This window comes from Girardinichthys multiradiatus, chromosome 8, assembly GCF_021462225.1.
Source record: "Girardinichthys multiradiatus isolate DD_20200921_A chromosome 8, DD_fGirMul_XY1, whole genome shotgun sequence".
NCBI lineage: Eukaryota > Metazoa > Chordata > Actinopteri > Cyprinodontiformes > Goodeidae > Girardinichthys > Girardinichthys multiradiatus.
Window position 1 is genome coordinate 15,466,519 of NC_061801.1, and position 16,702 is coordinate 15,483,220.

The 16,702-nt window shown below is 41.1% G+C and overlaps 1 protein-coding gene across 1 annotated transcript in view; it reads left to right on the plus strand.

Moving 5' to 3' along the window:
- Positions 1–16,702, plus strand: part of lamc3 (laminin, gamma 3) — a 224,770-nt gene that overhangs the window by 180,088 nt on the left and 27,980 nt on the right. Inside the window, exons 13-19 of the mRNA XM_047372964.1 lie at positions 3,873–4,061; positions 4,349–4,594; positions 6,515–6,668; positions 6,759–6,901; positions 7,050–7,228; positions 12,854–13,034; positions 14,144–14,400. Coding sequence (XP_047228920.1) covers positions 3,873–4,061; positions 4,349–4,594; positions 6,515–6,668; positions 6,759–6,901; positions 7,050–7,228; positions 12,854–13,034; positions 14,144–14,400 — 1,349 coding nt within the window. The remainder of the gene's footprint in view (positions 1–3,872; positions 4,062–4,348; positions 4,595–6,514; positions 6,669–6,758; positions 6,902–7,049; positions 7,229–12,853; positions 13,035–14,143; positions 14,401–16,702) is intronic.

Genomic DNA, 16,702 nt, shown 5'->3' on the forward strand with positions numbered 1-16,702 from the left:
CAGTGGGTTTGTTGGAGCAGGTGTATGATGGCATCTTCAACTCCAACTCCACAGCGATAAGCAAACTGAAGTGGGTCCTGATGGTTTACTGTTTGCTTACTCAGGTGGGCCAACAGGAGTCTCTCTAGGACCTTCATGATGTGGGATGTCAGGGCAACAGGTCTATAGTCATTGAGGACTGATGGGTGAGTTTTCTTTGGTATCAGAACAAGACAAGAGGTCTTCCACAACACCGGAACCTTCTTCTGGGCCAGGCTAAGGTTGAAGAGGTGCTGCAGAATCCCACAGAGCTGCTCTGCACAGGCTTTCAGGATTCTAGGGCTGACATGATCTGGACCTGCAGCCTTATTCCGATTCAGTTTCTCCAGTTGCATCTTCACTTGACTTCTTGAGACACACAGGTGGAAGGGGGAAGCAAAGGAAGCATCAGCATCTTCTGATATGGTTGAAGGCAAACATGTAGAAGCAGAAGGGTCTAGGGCTGAGGTGGAAGATAAAAAATGTGAGGTATTATTGGACGGCTGTGGGTCCTGTGGGTCAAAGGAAGGTGGAATGTCTGTTTGGCTGTGAGCAGGAGAGGAGGATGCGAAGCTTGTTTCTGAACTGAACCTATTGAAGAATGTGTTCAGTTCATTGGCTCTGTCCAGACCTCCATCGGTCTGATCATCCTTCTGCTTGAAGCCTGTGATCTTCTTCATCCCTGTCCACACATCTCTGATATTGTTTTGCTGGAGCTTGCTCTCCAGCTTCTTCTTGTAAACCTCCTTGCGGTCTCTTATCTTGACTTTAAGTTGCTTCTGTATACTCCTCAATAATTATCTGTCTCTCTCTCTGAAGGCTCTTTTTTTCTTGTTAAGCAGGTCCTTCAGGTCACTGGTGATCCAAGGTTTGTTATCGGGGAAGCATCTCACGGTTCTGGTAGGGATGATGTTATCCACACAGAAGTTTATATAGTCGGTTACACACTCAGTCATGGCACTGATGTCCTCTCCATGTGGCTGGCACAGTGCGTCCCAGTCTGTAGCCTCAAAGCAACCTTGCAGAGCTTCTTCAGCTTCCTGTGACCATTTTCTCACAATCCACTTTATTACAGGTTGCCTCTGAACAAGGGGCTTATATTTCGAGCAGAGAAAAACAAGATTGTGATCTGATTTGCCTAGAGGAGGTATTGCTGTAGAGATGTATGAGTCCTTGACATTTGCATAAAACAAATCCAATGTTTTGTTTTCTCTGGTAGAGCAGCTGACAAACTGTTGAAACGTTGGAAGTGTAGCAGATAGTGAAGCATGGTTAAAATCACCAGAAATTGCCACAAAAGCATTGGGGTTTTGTGTCTGTAGCTTAGCAACAACTGAGCTGATGGCATCACATGCAGTGTCGGCAACAGCGGAAGGTGGAACATAAACTGTTGCCAAAATAACACTGGTGAACTCTCTGGGTAAATAATATGGACAAAAACTTACTGCCAACAGTTCAATATCTGGACTGCAGAGATGACACTTCACAGTTACATGTCCTGGATTACACCATCTGTTGTTCACAAGTACTGCCAGTCCACCTCCTTTACATTTGCCGCTCCTCTTTAAATCTCTGTCTGCCCGTATGGTTAAAAAGCCCAGCAGAGTCAGGGATATGATCCTGCAGCCATGTCTCAGTAAAACACATAATACTGCATGCCCGGTACTCTGGCTGGGTCCTTTGTAGGGCTTGGAGTTCATCCAACTTGTTTCCCAATGATCTCACATTGCCCATCATAATCGACGGAAGAGATGGTTTGAACTTCCTCCTTCTCTCTCTTCTCTTAGCTCCTGCTCTGCATCTACAGCGTCTCCTTTTCAACTCATCAGGGATTTGGGGTTGTAGTTTAAGTATTATTTGAGCTTTTGAGATATTAATCAGCTGCTCCCGGTTGTAAGAAACAACCTTGTTGCCTTGGCAATGCATCATAACAAATGTCCAAAAATAGAAAGTATTAAGAAAAATCCTCCAAGCTGCATAGCGTCCGACACCAGAGTGGACAGTTGTCCAAAAAAAATCAACTATATCCACCACAAGAGGAATAGTTCCCAAAAAAGAATAAATCAGAATCAAAAGTAACAGAGCTACTCCAACCTGCTGCCACCTTGAGCGGCGCAATTCTAGAATATAAATCTGCAACCCTCTTCACTCCAATACCCATAAATCCTTTGGGATATCTCCTTCCTATCTTTGTACATCTAAAGACTGACATTTCTAACAAATTTTCATTGCAAAATAGCTTAACCACAGTCTGATCGAATGGGCAATGTCTTTAAAAAACTAGTTGAAAATCTTGTCACAGAATCTCTATTGTATGTATATATATATGAATTTTTCATTCTAACACATAAATATACTTTGATCTAACCCATTGTAGCTACAGTTAGATGTTTAATGTCTAACTAACCTAACTAAAGTTTGTCTTTGGGCTCTAAAAGATTGATACTTGATAATTAAGCTCACTGTAGAAAATATTAACTTCCTGAACAACTGAGCAAGTGGAGCAACTGCAATCCCATTTGCTCTCCAAACTTGTTTTTGTTCCCTCATACATTTTTAAGTGTCTATTAATTCTTATACTTTTTAACTCACAAACTGAAAACATATATTGGTTCATATATATACACTGAGCCCTTCATATAGGTTGAATATGAAGCTGCAAATTAAAGCAACGTTTCAGGCTCATTAGCCAGCTGCGCAATGAAGTATACCTTTTGCACAATGCTTAGACCTCGCATAACAATGGGCTGCCAACTCACTATTGTACTGACATGCAAAACATGCAACTGGAAATTTGTCAGGTGCAATTAACTTATTTTTTTGCGGAGGAGTGCTTCTGGCACCCCCAAGATCGTACTGCCTTGGGTGGTGAGCCACATTGCCCACATTAAAATCTGTCACTAGTTGGTATGTACCAAAACATAAAAAAGGTTAAGGGGTAGAAATACTTTGCAAAGCATTATATTAATATTATGAAAGTATCAATGGTAACTTTAGAAATAAATGTTTATTGAGATTTACAGCTTACACACGAAATCATTCACTTCATGATTTGAAAAGTTGTCACGTATTTCTTTCTTTGCTCAGAGTGCCTCTTTCTCATGTCAAATCTTCACTGTTTCATTTCAGAGTTTATTACCCACTGTTGGTTTTAAATATGTTTGTGGGCCTAATAGTCTCTGGGCTTGGCTATTGGGGCACTGTGGGTTACTGAACAGCAACAGAAATACAACCCCGGCATTTGGAGCATCTTTCCGCATTACACTCAAACATCACATCACTGCTTTGGATACTTTGGCAGGTCTGCGTCGTGTTGTATCATTCAGTAGATGCCTGTAACTTAATGGATTTAAAATGTAGCAGGTGGACAGAAAATCCACTCTGTAAATTGAATATAATGCATCTGGGGCTTTGGTGTGTATGTGAAGAGTGTAAACCAACACATGTTGCACAGTTAAAGTCATTTATAGCTAAAAGCTAATTTTGTTTTCCTTTTTTTTCCTGAATTTCAAAACAACAGTTTGTTCTTCGGACATCATAGAATTGCTAATCTCCCCCCTCATAGTGGGGGAATTGCTTTGCTTCTTGAAGGTCTTTCAGACTCCATTTGGCTCACATATTTCCCAAAGCAATTATAGTCGGGGTGAATTTAGTTGTCTTCTGCTCTCTATGGTGTGCTGTAGGGAATGTTTTATTTATTTTATTTTTTTCTAAAGCAAAATATGGACTGTAGTATTTGTTTTTTGGTCAGAGACACACCACCCTCTGCTGGCAGGGAGAGGAAACTTTATTTGTTGATTTATCAGCAGGTGCTCCAGTGTGATACGAATGTTTAACTCCTCTTTGTGTTATAGGGGTGTGTGAGTGCTCAGACTTCACCGCCGGGGCAACCTGTGAGCGCTGCCTGGATGGTTACTATGGCAATGCCTTGACTGGCACACCTGGTGATTGTCAAGCCTGCCCCTGCCCAGGCCGCAGCAGCTGCGCCCAGATTGCAGAGACTGGGCAGGTCGTCTGCACCAACTGCCCCGCAGGACAGACAGGTGATAGGAGATCCCTTCAATTTAAGATGATGTGCATGGACAGTAAACAAGGAACTTTGTGACAAGATCCAAACTATTTCTCCATATATCAGCCTATTACTGAGACGACTGTCTGTTTTAAGTCAGCTCATTTGCCCATTTTGACACTGTAAAGGGCCACCTGTGATTCAGGCACATTTAATCAGCGGATTTATTTTAATTAGAACAGACTCTAATGTTACACGAAAATGACCTCCAGCGTTGCCATAAAACCTTTACCTCTCTCACCTTTCATTATGCATGTGCAGGCGTTCGCTGTCAGATTTGTGAAGATGGCTACTACGGTGATCCCCTGGGAACATCCGGGACGGCTCGGCCCTGTGAAAGATGCACCTGCAGTGGAAACGTGGATTTTAATGCTGTGGGAGTCTGTGACCACTTTACTGGGCGATGCCTGAAGTGCCTCGGGCATACAGAGGGCGACCAGTGCCAGCGCTGTAAGCAGGGTTTTTATGGCGACGCCCTGAACCAAACAGCCAGGCAAAAGTGCAGGCGTGAGTAACCTAGGAGGAATAAAAAAAATTTGGTCTGCTTTTTTATTTAATATGTTAAGAATTTATCAGAACTTTACCTACACTCATCATAGGGATATATTTGTTATAACATATGGCCTTTAAATCCATTCATTTTTAGTATTGACTTTTTAAGTTTAAGAGACTAAAATACAAGAATTGGGTGCATAGATTGGGGATTTAGTGTAATCCACACAGGATCAAAATTATATGAACACTCTCAAAAAATATACACACACCCACACTAATATATGGTTAATTGCTGAGAGTGGGATCATTCCAGAATGTGAGCCTGCTTGATCTGTTTCAAAACAGTTTGATGTTTGTTTGGTAACATTACCTTGCTGGAACGCCAAATTATGTCCACTTTTCAACTGTTTAGCTGCTGAATTTAGAGGAAGTAATTTGTGCTCATTATTTTAACCACTTTGTTCAATGCACCAACAAAAGACACCCTCAGCATGATGGTGTCACCACCATGCTTGGCAGGGATTGGTAGTCTTGGGTTTGAAAGCCTCATCCTTTAAAAATCATAGCCAAACACATCAATCTTCATCTTGTCTGACATTAGCCTTTTCTCCAGAAAACATTTGGCTTGTCCATGTGGGCAGCTGCAAAACGTCACTCGTGCTTGAAGCTATTTGGAGCAGGGACTTCTTTCTTGGTTATCACCCTTCCAGTCTAGTCTGATAAACCTGCTTCAATCTGGACAGTGACAGTGTTATTCCAGCATCTTTGACCTGAGCGTTGGGTGTTCCGGAGTTGTTTTAGAACATCCTAACCTATTTCCTTTAATTTAAGGGTGGCACTTTGAGTCAAGTGGTTGCAGCTTAGATACACCTGGCTGCTCAAGCAGAGCAATGGTTAACACAGGCTAATATTAAAGCCCTGGGATGGACCTGCCCCCAGCCCCATTGAAAATCTATTAACTATGTGTAAACATTTGTTCTGTGCCTTTAAAACAACCAATGCAAATAAGATTTACATTGGTTAGTAGTACAAACGGGTCAGATATTGAACCAGAATTATCTCAGGAACTTGTTTCTGCCTACAAAAATGTGTGATCTCCCTAAAACTTGTGGAAAACTTGGTCATTTATCCAAATATTAGTGGTCTTGTATGTATAATTTTGACCCTGTGTCGATCAGAGAAAATCCACATTTGTTCTTTTTAAAATTCACTGAAGTTGTATATGTTCATTCCATCTCAGAAAAAGAACTACTTGAATGCATTAAAAAGCCCCAACATTATAATTTATTTTGGTCATAAATTAAATTTCTTATGAACAGTTCAGTTAGCTCATTTGACACTGCAACAACTCAAAAGAAGTTCTCTTCAGACTGCAGTAGAAAATGTATAAAAGGTTTTGCTTGTTATAAATTCTGGTGCTGGGTTTCAGATTTTCCTTTTTACTGTTATGCGGGAATAGCCATTTCAAGTTTTCACTTCTGGTGTATAGGTGCATGATTTTTTTAAGTCATAAAAGGGCAAAAGTTTCAAACAAGGTGAACAAATGACTCAGAGTTGGATTACTGGAAAAAAATAGTCATTGACATATATAAGGTAAAAAAGGAAAATCGGTGAATGAACTCCAAATAAAGTTACAGAGGTAGGAAAGGAGCCAAAGAGCAACAGCCGAACCTCCTTTGACTTTCATATCCTTTTTCTTTAATTTGGGATCTAGTTCCACAGTAGAATTTAGCCACACAACCGTGTTTCAGAGGGATGCTTAAATTTCCATACCTTGTCTGTCATTTTATCTAATTTTCCCTCTAGCACTCAAATGAGATAAAAACTACAAAAATATTCCATATGAAAAGGTGGTGGATGCAAATGTAAGCTGTCAACATTATAACATTATCTTTAAGTAAAATATTAAATTGCTTTATTTGTTTTCTCCAGCATGTAACTGCAATGAGGCAGGAACCCTCAGGCCTGTAGACGAATGCCACCCTACGACAGGAAATTGCTGGTGCCTGAATCATGTGACTGGGCGGGATTGCAGTCACTGTGAAGTTGGCTTCTTCAACCTTCAGCCTGGCATTGGATGTGAAAGGTAAATGGATTCCCTCTGCATCTTAAAGAAGGTCTGTATGAGAGATTATACAATGACTCTACCATTGAGATATCTCCCTGCCTTCACCAGGTGTAAATGTAACCCAATCGGTTCACTGTCAATGGCCTGCCATCCAGTCACGGGGGAGTGTGTGTGTCGTGCAGGAGTGGAGGGGGGCCTGTGTGGCTCTTGCCATGTGGGTTATTTTGGATTCTCCTCACGAGGCTGCATAGGTACACTACCTTACTTCAGGCATTGCAACTACACCCTGTGCCCTTGTCTAATCATCCAATACAGATCACACTGGAGAGCATTTTCTAACTCTTAAATTGTTTACATTTGCTTTCTCACTCCTCTCCCATCTAAACCTGTCTCATCCAGCCTGTAACTGTGACCCAATGGGATCCGCTTCCATGCAGTGCCACAGTAACGGCACCTGCCAGTGCCGCCAGGGCTTTGTGGGTCACAAGTGCAACAAATGTGAGCTGAATTATTTCCATAATAGAGCCACACACCAGTGTGAAGAATGTCCAGTTTGCTATGGCCTTGTCAAAAAGCAGGTGAGTATTAGTTAATGAAGTCTGCGTTGATTGAGCACAAGGAAGTTAGTAAATTTCCTATTCTTTCTAATGCTGCTTTAAACCAGTGATTTGAGATTTGAATCCCAACCTGAGGTCTTTCTGCATGGAGTTTGCATGTGCTCCCTGTGCATGTGTGGGTTCTCTCTGGGTACTCGGGCTTCCTTGCAATCCAAAAACATGACTGTTTTTGATTACACTAAATTGGCCTTACGTCTGAGCATATGTGGTTGTTTGCCCTTTGTGTCTCTGTGTTGCCCTGCAATGGACTGGTGACTCGCCCTTAGGATCAATGCACTTATTTTATCTCTTAAACTCCACTTGTTATACTGAGGTTTTTCACAGAGAACGAAAGTTTATGTGTTATCTGAAATTTAACTTATAGTTGTAAATTATCCTGACTGTTCTTAAACTTGTAAGGGAGTATGTTAATCTGAAAGCTGACTTTGCTCATAGTTTTAAGGCAGCTTTTGAACTTTCATTTTAAGGTTAAAAGACATAAAATTCACTTGAGTGAAAAACGAGGAGTTGGAAGTATGCAACACAACTCTAATCAGTGCACAGGCATCAAATGTTTAAGCTGTTTTCTGTGCTGCTCTCAAAATGTCCTTTCAATGAATATCAACCAGTCTAAACTTTGGCTGAAATACTTACGCCTTGTAATTGTTTTTTTCTGTCTGCTCCGTCCTATTGGTGTCATTTTCCTGTCCTGTGACAACATTTTAATAAAAGCTTATAAGGCGACTGTGGCTCAGTAGGAAGAGTAGTCGTCTTGCAATCAGAAGGTTGTGTGTTCAATTCCAGCTTCCTCCTGCCATATGTCGATGTGCCCCTGGGCAAGGCACTTAACCTCAAGTTGCCTACCAATCGGTGTATGAATGTGTGAGTGTTAGTGAGTGCAATTGGGTGAATGTGGCGCTAGTGTAAAGCGCTTTGAGTGGTCTGTTTGACTGGAAAAGTGCTATATAAGTTCAGTCCATTTATTAGTCCACTAATTAAGTTATGAGGAAAACATTGGAATGACCCAGGGAATAAGTATTAAACACACTTACCAGAAAATGTTAAATTCTTTGTGAAAAGCGTTTTTGTTAATGAACGCTTCAAGACATCTCCTGTTTGAAGAAACTAGTTACATGCTTCATTCAGGTGTGATTTTCACCCATGCTTCCACACAAAAGGCCATTAAATCGTGGCATTTAAATATTAGTATCTCGAAATTCCATTGTAAATTACTTGACTTGTATAAACAAAGCTTTGTCACTGCCATGCATTTTTTTCTTCTCCATCTTTCTCCATTTTTCTTATGTCTAATTTTATGTTTTAGAAATTTGTCTTGATCACTTGGTTGCCGCACTAATGCATATAAATAGGTTTCAGACTGACATAGTGTTTCTTGGCCTCTTGCTTTCACGAGGTGTATTTTTTTTCCCCCTTTTAAATATCACATTCCCCTGGAGCATTTTGCCTTTGTAGACCTTCATGACAGCCATATGGCTCCTTTGTATTTGGAGATTACAGGCAAATAGCGGATGTGCAGTGAAATAAAAAGAGACATTTGCCCTATTGATCTCCTGAGCTTCTTTCTGTCCCTTTGGATCTTTTGCAACCCACGTTCTGCACACCAAGACACAGTGTGTCCCTGGATTTGCCTTCTGAGGAAAATCGAATACCTCTTGACATGTTCTGCCTTTATTTCTGCACATATTCTTTTTCTTTTGCCAAAGTGGCTGCAGGTCCTCGCCGGACTCTGCGAATGCATGCAGTGATTTCCACAGTGTTAGCAATTCAGGGAACATCCCAACCCTTGTCTGCTCTAAACTCTTGCAATTACTCATCCTGTCCTCTGCCCCCCCCCCTCTGCTCTCCCTCTTTGCCTCTTGCACCTCCCTATATTGGTGTTCACATTTTTCTTAGGACAAAACATCGGGAGAAAAAATGGAGAAACAACATAGCCTTACAAGGCTACTCACACCCCCAGAACCTTATCACATTTTGTCACATTACAACAAAAAAATTACTGTATTTTATTGGAGTTTTATATTAGTTCATCACAAACTACTGCATAATTGTGAAATGGAACAGAAATTATATTTAATGCTCAAAGTTTTTACAAATAAAAATCTTTAAAGTTTTAATCTTTAAAATTATTTTGTGTAAAATGGCTCAGGTTTAGTCAGATTGGATGTAAACATCAATTTTAAAGCCTTGATACAGATTCCCAATTGGATTTAGGTCTGGATTTTGAGGGGCAAAGTTTAACACATAAACACACCAGGGGTCCCCAAACCCCCGACTCTGGTCCAAATCCGGACCCAGAGAGGGTTTTGTCCGGACCAAAAAGCATTTTCTCATTAACTATGTACATATAGTCATTTTTTTCCTGCCGGCTGCCGCGTCTGACTTTTGAACAGGCGCGACTGGCAGCTATGTGAGTCAGCGACATTCTGGTCCACACTCCAAGCAGGCTGGTGGCAGTAATGCACCACATCGTTGTATGCCAACTGCCAGAAAACAACAAAGAAGAAGCTATGCAGGGTCCTTGGCTTGAACGTGGGTTACTAATGCCCCTTTTACATTGGCTAGTTTTAGTAGGTACGGCTCCGCTCCAGTTGGTTTTGTATGGCAGTACGGTACCTGTTGTGTTTCCACTGACCCATTGATGACTGGAGCTATGGCAGCTGAAGCTCTGCCTCCAGCCGTCAGTGTAGTGCGCTGTGCTGCTATTAACATTACTGTTAATAGCTGTTAAGTTACTAGCTCGGGAGCTCACACTTGCTGACTGTACAATGACTTGGTAGCGCATAGATGAGTAAAAAAAGATGGCATTGTCAAAGTGAATTATGAAAATTGCACATTTAAAGATGAATCGACAGGAGCATGCTTTCCTTTTAACTTCTGTCAGGTGTAAGGCCAGTCTGCCTTAAATGTTCTGAAGCAGTTGGACTTTATGAAACCAAACATAGGAACTTCAACTACAGCTATCCACCGGGGTCTGACAGTAGGACAGGGAGAATAATTTAACTGGGGGGGACAGTATGAGCGAGCTACATACAGGGGTTGGACAATGAAACTGAAACACTTGTCATTTTACTGTGGGAGGTTTCATGACTAAATTGGACCAGCCTGGTAGCCAGTCTTCATTGATTGCACATTGCACCAGTAAGAGCAGAGTGTGAAGGTTCAATTAGCAGGGTAAGAGCAGAGTTTTGCTCAAAATATTGAAATGCACACAACATTATGGGTGACATACCAGAGTTCCAAAGAGGACAATTTGTTGGTGCACGTCTTGCTGGCGCATCTTTGACCAAGACAGCAAGTCTTTGTGATGTATCAAGAACCACAGTATCCAGGGTAATGTCAGCATACCACCAAGAAGGATGAACCACATCCAACAGGATTAACTGTGGACGCAAGAGGAAGCTGTCTGAAAGGGATGTTCGGGTGCTAACCTGGATTGTATCCAAAAAACATAAAACCACGGCTGCCTAAATCACGGCAGAATTAAATGTGCACCTCAACTCTCCTGTTTCCACCAGAACTGTCCATCGGGAGCTCCACAGGGTCAATATACACGGCCAGGCTGTTATACCCAAACCTTTGGTCACTCATGCCAATGCCAAACATCGGTTTCAATGGTGCAAGGAGCGCAAATCTTGGGCTGTGGACAATGTGAAACATGTATTGTTCTCTGATGAGTCCACCTTTACTGTTTTCGCCACATCCGGGAGAGTTACGGTGTGGAGAAGCCCCAAAGAAGCGTACCACCCAGACTGTTGCATGCCCAGAGTGAAGCATGGGGGTGGATCAGTGATGGTTTGGGCTGCCATATCATAGCGTTCCCTTGGCCCAATACTTGTGCTAGATGGGCGCGTCACTGCCAAGGACTACCGAACTTGAGGACTATGTGCATCCAATGGTTCAAACATTGTTTCCTGAAGGCGGTGCCATGTATCAGGATGACAATGCACCAATACACACAGCAAGACTGGTGAAAGATTGGTTTGATGAACATGAAAGTGAAGTTGAATATCTCCCATGGCCTGCACAGTCACCAGATCTAAATATTATTGAGCCACTTTGGGGTGTTTTGGAGGAGCGAGTCAGGAAACGTTTTCCTCCACCAGTATCACGTAGTGACCTGGCCACTATCCTGCAAGAAGAATGACTTAAAATCCCTCTGACCACTGTGCAGGACTTGTATATGTCATTCCTAAGACAAATTGATGCTGTATTGGCCGCAATACACCATACTAATAAATTATTGTGGTCTAAAACCAGGTGTTTTAGTTTCATTGTCCAACCCCTGTAGCTGATAACAGTCTCTTACAGCACTACCGCAAGCATATGAGGTAAAAACAAAAAGCCTTTCTTTGACTGGGAAATGATCAAAAAGTGCATGGCAGCTGTGGCAGAAACATATTTAGATGGAAAAGAACAACAACTTAAGGGAAAGGTTAACCAAATTGCCCTGCCTGCACAACAAGGAGAGTAGAACTGTTATACTAAGACGTACAGACCCAACTCGACTGCGCCATTAAAAGTGTTTAATATTGGTACTTAAATTGGAATGCACTTTTCTGTTCAACAGATGATTTCATTGCCATATGAATAATTGATAAATAGTTAAAAAACAAAAATTAGGGTTAATTAAATGTTAAAGGTGACCTATTATACTTCCTTTAAACATTTGAGATAGGTGTGTAGGCTATACAAATCACTCTCAGTCTCGGACCAGGCAGGGAAAACAGAACCAGACCTGGACACCCGAAAAACACCAGAGAAAATTAAGTGGGTAGAGCTCTGCCTCACTTCTTAGTCAGGGGCGGGATTCGGGTAAGGTTGCTAAGTGTCAGTGTAATTGTGACGTCACGATTACACAGCTTTTAAAACCGTGCGTTTTCTAGAAAAAAATTAACCATTCATTTATAGCCAAAAACAGCTGAATTTTTTTTTTTTGTTTGTTTTGCGTTTGGACATTTTGTAGAAGCAATAGAGACACAAATGGAGGTATAAAAACTGTCAAAAAGTGAATTTTGCATAATAGGTCCCCTTTAAATAAAAATGAAAGAAAATATATTTGTCATTTGATTTAAAATGTTTGGGGGGGGAGTAAAAGAAAAAGTTATTTAAAGGCAAGGGTATAATCTGTAGACCTTTTTTTTAAACTTGCAACCTGGTAGGCTACAGCTAATAATCACATAGGTCTTGCAACTCATGTAACATAATTTCCACCTTAAAAAGACGTGTGATCACATGTCTTTTTAGGGACCAATAATGTCCCTTTTGACTTCTATTCTCTAGAAGTCTAATCTATTTATCTCCTGCAATGCTTTCCTCCTCTGCCTATGGCACACAGAATAGCGAGAGGATCCAGATAGGAAAATGGTATTCCATCCTTATCGTGTTGTTGATATTCATTTATTCATTGCTTTTGTTGAAATACTACATTTTCATGTGTTGGTGTACTAAGAATTGAAGTCATCTGAATAAATGAATGTAGATATTTTAGAGCCACGTTATTTTATTTTTTACACCTTGTTTTTTTTTTTGTTTTTTTTTTAAACCTGCACTCACACCAGTTGTTTTAAAATCATGATGTTGTTACAGGCGGAAAAACTTCAGACTCGTCTGCAGGACATGGACAAGCTCCTTGCTCACTTTGATTGCCGAGGTAGATTTGGGAAGCAGCACCACCCGCTGAAGTACAGCACGTTGGGGCTTTATGAGGGGGAGCACCAAAGGGAAGATACTTTTCCCAACGCACTGGAGGATTTTCTGGCCTTCCAAGGTACAGCAGCAAAAAAAGCCAAGATAATTCTACTCGGCCTGTCACTCCTTTTAATGTTTTCCCTCCCTTTTGTTCGTCACTTCTCGAGACACATGCCAGCGTTTGCCTTGTGAAACATGAATCTAGGCTTTTTTTTTCTTTTTGTCTGTTGCGGAGCATCCTGCCTGGGAGATGATAACCATATCAGTGCATATGAGATCCGGGAGCATGGCAGAGACATTTGACGTAACGCCACATCCGGCTGTCTGCAAACGTCCGCTCTGCGTCTCCCCTACCATGACGCCGTTACACACACACGCCACAATAAAGCGATTAAATCAGGAAGCGGGCAACAATACCGACCTCTCCCAATTACTTTAGCACAATGCTGATATATCCTCATTATCTTTCGAGGGGAACAGGCTTACAGGCTCAGCTGCACAGGCCAAATGGAGACAAATCATAACAATATAAAACAAGGCACCATGTGACTAACTTAATCCCAATTTATATGACAGGCAGTGCATCTCTAATCCCCGGTTTATGATGATTATAGTTGCAATCATGATAACAGTTGTCTAACAAATTCTAACACTCATAATACCCACACACAGACATTCCAGCCAAGCTCTTTATGACAGGTAGCCTGGTAATAATTTAAAGAGGATGTGGGAGCAACAGGCTCACTGTGTGGGCACAACGAGGAAAAATAAGCCATACTGGGGCATACGCATTTTTAAAATTTTATTTTATAACATGAAGAGATAAAATGAAGCAACCACCAACACATATTGCACAGATCGTACTCGCCTCTTGAGTCGGGAGGTGAGTACAATCAGTGTCAGTAGTCCTGACTACTCGCTTTAACAGCCAGTCAGATTAACCACATAAACTACAAAGTGAGTTTGACAGAGGTGTTGGGTTTTGAACAGACTCCCTTATGGTTTTTTTTTTTTCTCTTTTCAGCAGATAGAAAGAAGGGAAGAAAGTCCTTGCACAAATTACCCCGGTAAATGAGAGTTTACAAAGCGAGATAGTTGCGAGCTACAAAGGATATGGGAAGAATAACATTCTCTGTGAAATAATCCATGAAAGGCCTAATGCGGTTTTTATTTGCTTTGTTCTTCCAGAGGCACGGGAGGCCTTCATAAAACAATTTTCCTTGCTGGAAGCTTCAGCAGGCGCACTTTCAGCTCAGCTGCATGGCATTACATTTGCTTTGAACTGCAGCATCAGCATGACGGAGGAAGAAGACGGGAAAGAGGGGAAGGATGGGAGGAAGGGTGAGAAACGTAGAGGAGCGTGTCAAACCTTCACCGAAATTCTGCTGATGATTAGGTCATCCGGGGATCAGTTGAAGCAGGCAACACTGGATCTGGACAATGTGGTAGGTGGCACAGATGCTCAGTATCAGCAATTTGTGGTGTTGGCTTGCAGAAACAAAAGCATCACCAAAGGTGGGCTCAGGGGGTATATAGCCATGACTATTAACTTGCTGCCCTATACACACACACACACCTTTCACCTTGCTACATATATTTCATTATTCCATTTAGTTATCTTTTTATATATTAATCTATTAAATATGTATGTATTTATTTGTTCATTAAGTTAATTCTGATTATTGTGGATCTTCTGTATTTGTTTTGAGAGTCTAATGTGACTGTAGGAAACATTACACTTGAGTGGACATCCTACGTTTTGCTGCATTTACCCGTTGACTTGAATGTTAGTTACAAACTCAGTTTATTTTTGTTGAAGAAACACAAATTTACCTTACTCAGGTTTAAGAAAAAACAAAAGGAGGCATATACGTTCCTTTGAAAGAAAACATGTTTCCATGGAGGGAAGTATAGTGCCAGATTTAAGTGGAAGTGTCTGTATTTCTATTGTTATTCCGAGCAAAGCAGGGTCTCCTCTGTCCTATTACAGGTGTATTGACAGTTTCTAAAGGCTGCATTGCACTCCAAAACACTTTTGATACAAATGGATCGGTTGCATCCAAGGCACAATCAGGCACACTGAAATTGAGTGCGGCATCAGAAAATCAATACATCAAGCTTTGTTCACTGAGAGAAGAGCAACTTCATCAATTTTTAAAATAAAATAATGCTGGAATCCAAACAGCAAATTGTCCCGTCAGAAGAAGTCCATGAGGCAGTGGTCTTGCAGGACAATTATAGTTTCTAAACCATCGTCAGGATGGGAAAGATTTGGCAGAAATTTGGTAAGACATGACAGCAATTCACAGAAGGTGACTGGAAAAGAGTCCTCTGCAAGAAAAATTCTTTCTTTCAGATTCATGGCAGTAAGCGAAGAGTATATATATACAGGTGGGTGACAGACTGCTACAGAGGGTGCAGCCCTCAGTGGAGCAAGGTGTGGAAATACTCAAGGGAGGGAAGAGAAGTAGATGCAACAGATTAACTCCCTGACCAAGGTCGAAATTCTTTAAATGTGTAGTTTGCATGTTTGAGATAGCTCCATGGTAAAGCTGGATTAAAAGCTTAAATATACCTAGATAGAGTACTTCAAAAAATCATGTATGACCTAGAGGGACAGAATGTAATGCATTTCATTGCTATATCTGACCAAAGCCCTGAGTCTTATCGGTAGCCTCAGATATTTAGATATAAACAGTGATAATAACAAGAATGACACATCACATATTTTATGACATGTCTAAAAAAAAAAAAAACATCCTGCTGCATGCACGTCATATTAATTTTGATCCATTTTATGTTCATCTTTAAGGCAATGATCAAACAAACAATTTTAATACATTTTAAAATCAAGAGCTGAGTGCACAAAATTTAATTGATCTCTCTCAAATAAATACATACACCCACCAATATTTTTATGAATGTTCCATGTGAAGTTACACTTCGACCACGTGATTCTGTCATCATTCTGAATGGATATTTGACTACTCCCATTGGCAGTAGAGTGGCTGGCAGATTTCAATTAGGTTAGTTGGTCTAGCACTGACCCATTTTTTTAAGCAAAGTACACAAATTATTATTAGGTTTGCAGTTGGGGCTTTAGAAAACCATTCAGGAAGCTTAATATAAGCCTTACAAAACCAGGTTTATGTTTGTTTGGGATCATTGCTGAATTGTGTCCATGTTGCAACCATCTAACCCAGCAGTCAACCTCAGATAAAAGAGTCACTACAAATACTGCTGGTGCATTGCACAATGGATGGAGTAATGAAGGTGGGACTACCTCCAGATTCTTTAACCTCACCTCAAGCCAAGAGCTCGAGGTTTGAAACAGTCAAGTGTTCCGAAGAGGCGACTTTAAACACACCTTAAAAAATTTTACATAATTAAACAGCCTAACATTAACCTTTTTCAGTGGCCCACCTTACCCCTATTTAACACTTGTACTTGCCAGGAAACCAACCAATTTAAAGTAACTTACCATTTTTGTTGATAATAGCAGTCAAATATCTAACAATGGTGCTAAAACCACATTACCTCTCAGAAAATGGACCAATTTGTCAAACGATCTCGCCATGGCAATACTACCAACCTCACTCTGCTCACTCTCTATGTTTTAATAATCAAATTAAGCTAGCCTCCACTATCCCTTGTCCTGACCACGCCACCAATTAACCCCCTCCGCTCTTCCCCACACTTGGCCGTGCCCCTCAGTGTCCCTTGGGACAGCCCACCTCGGTGTAATTT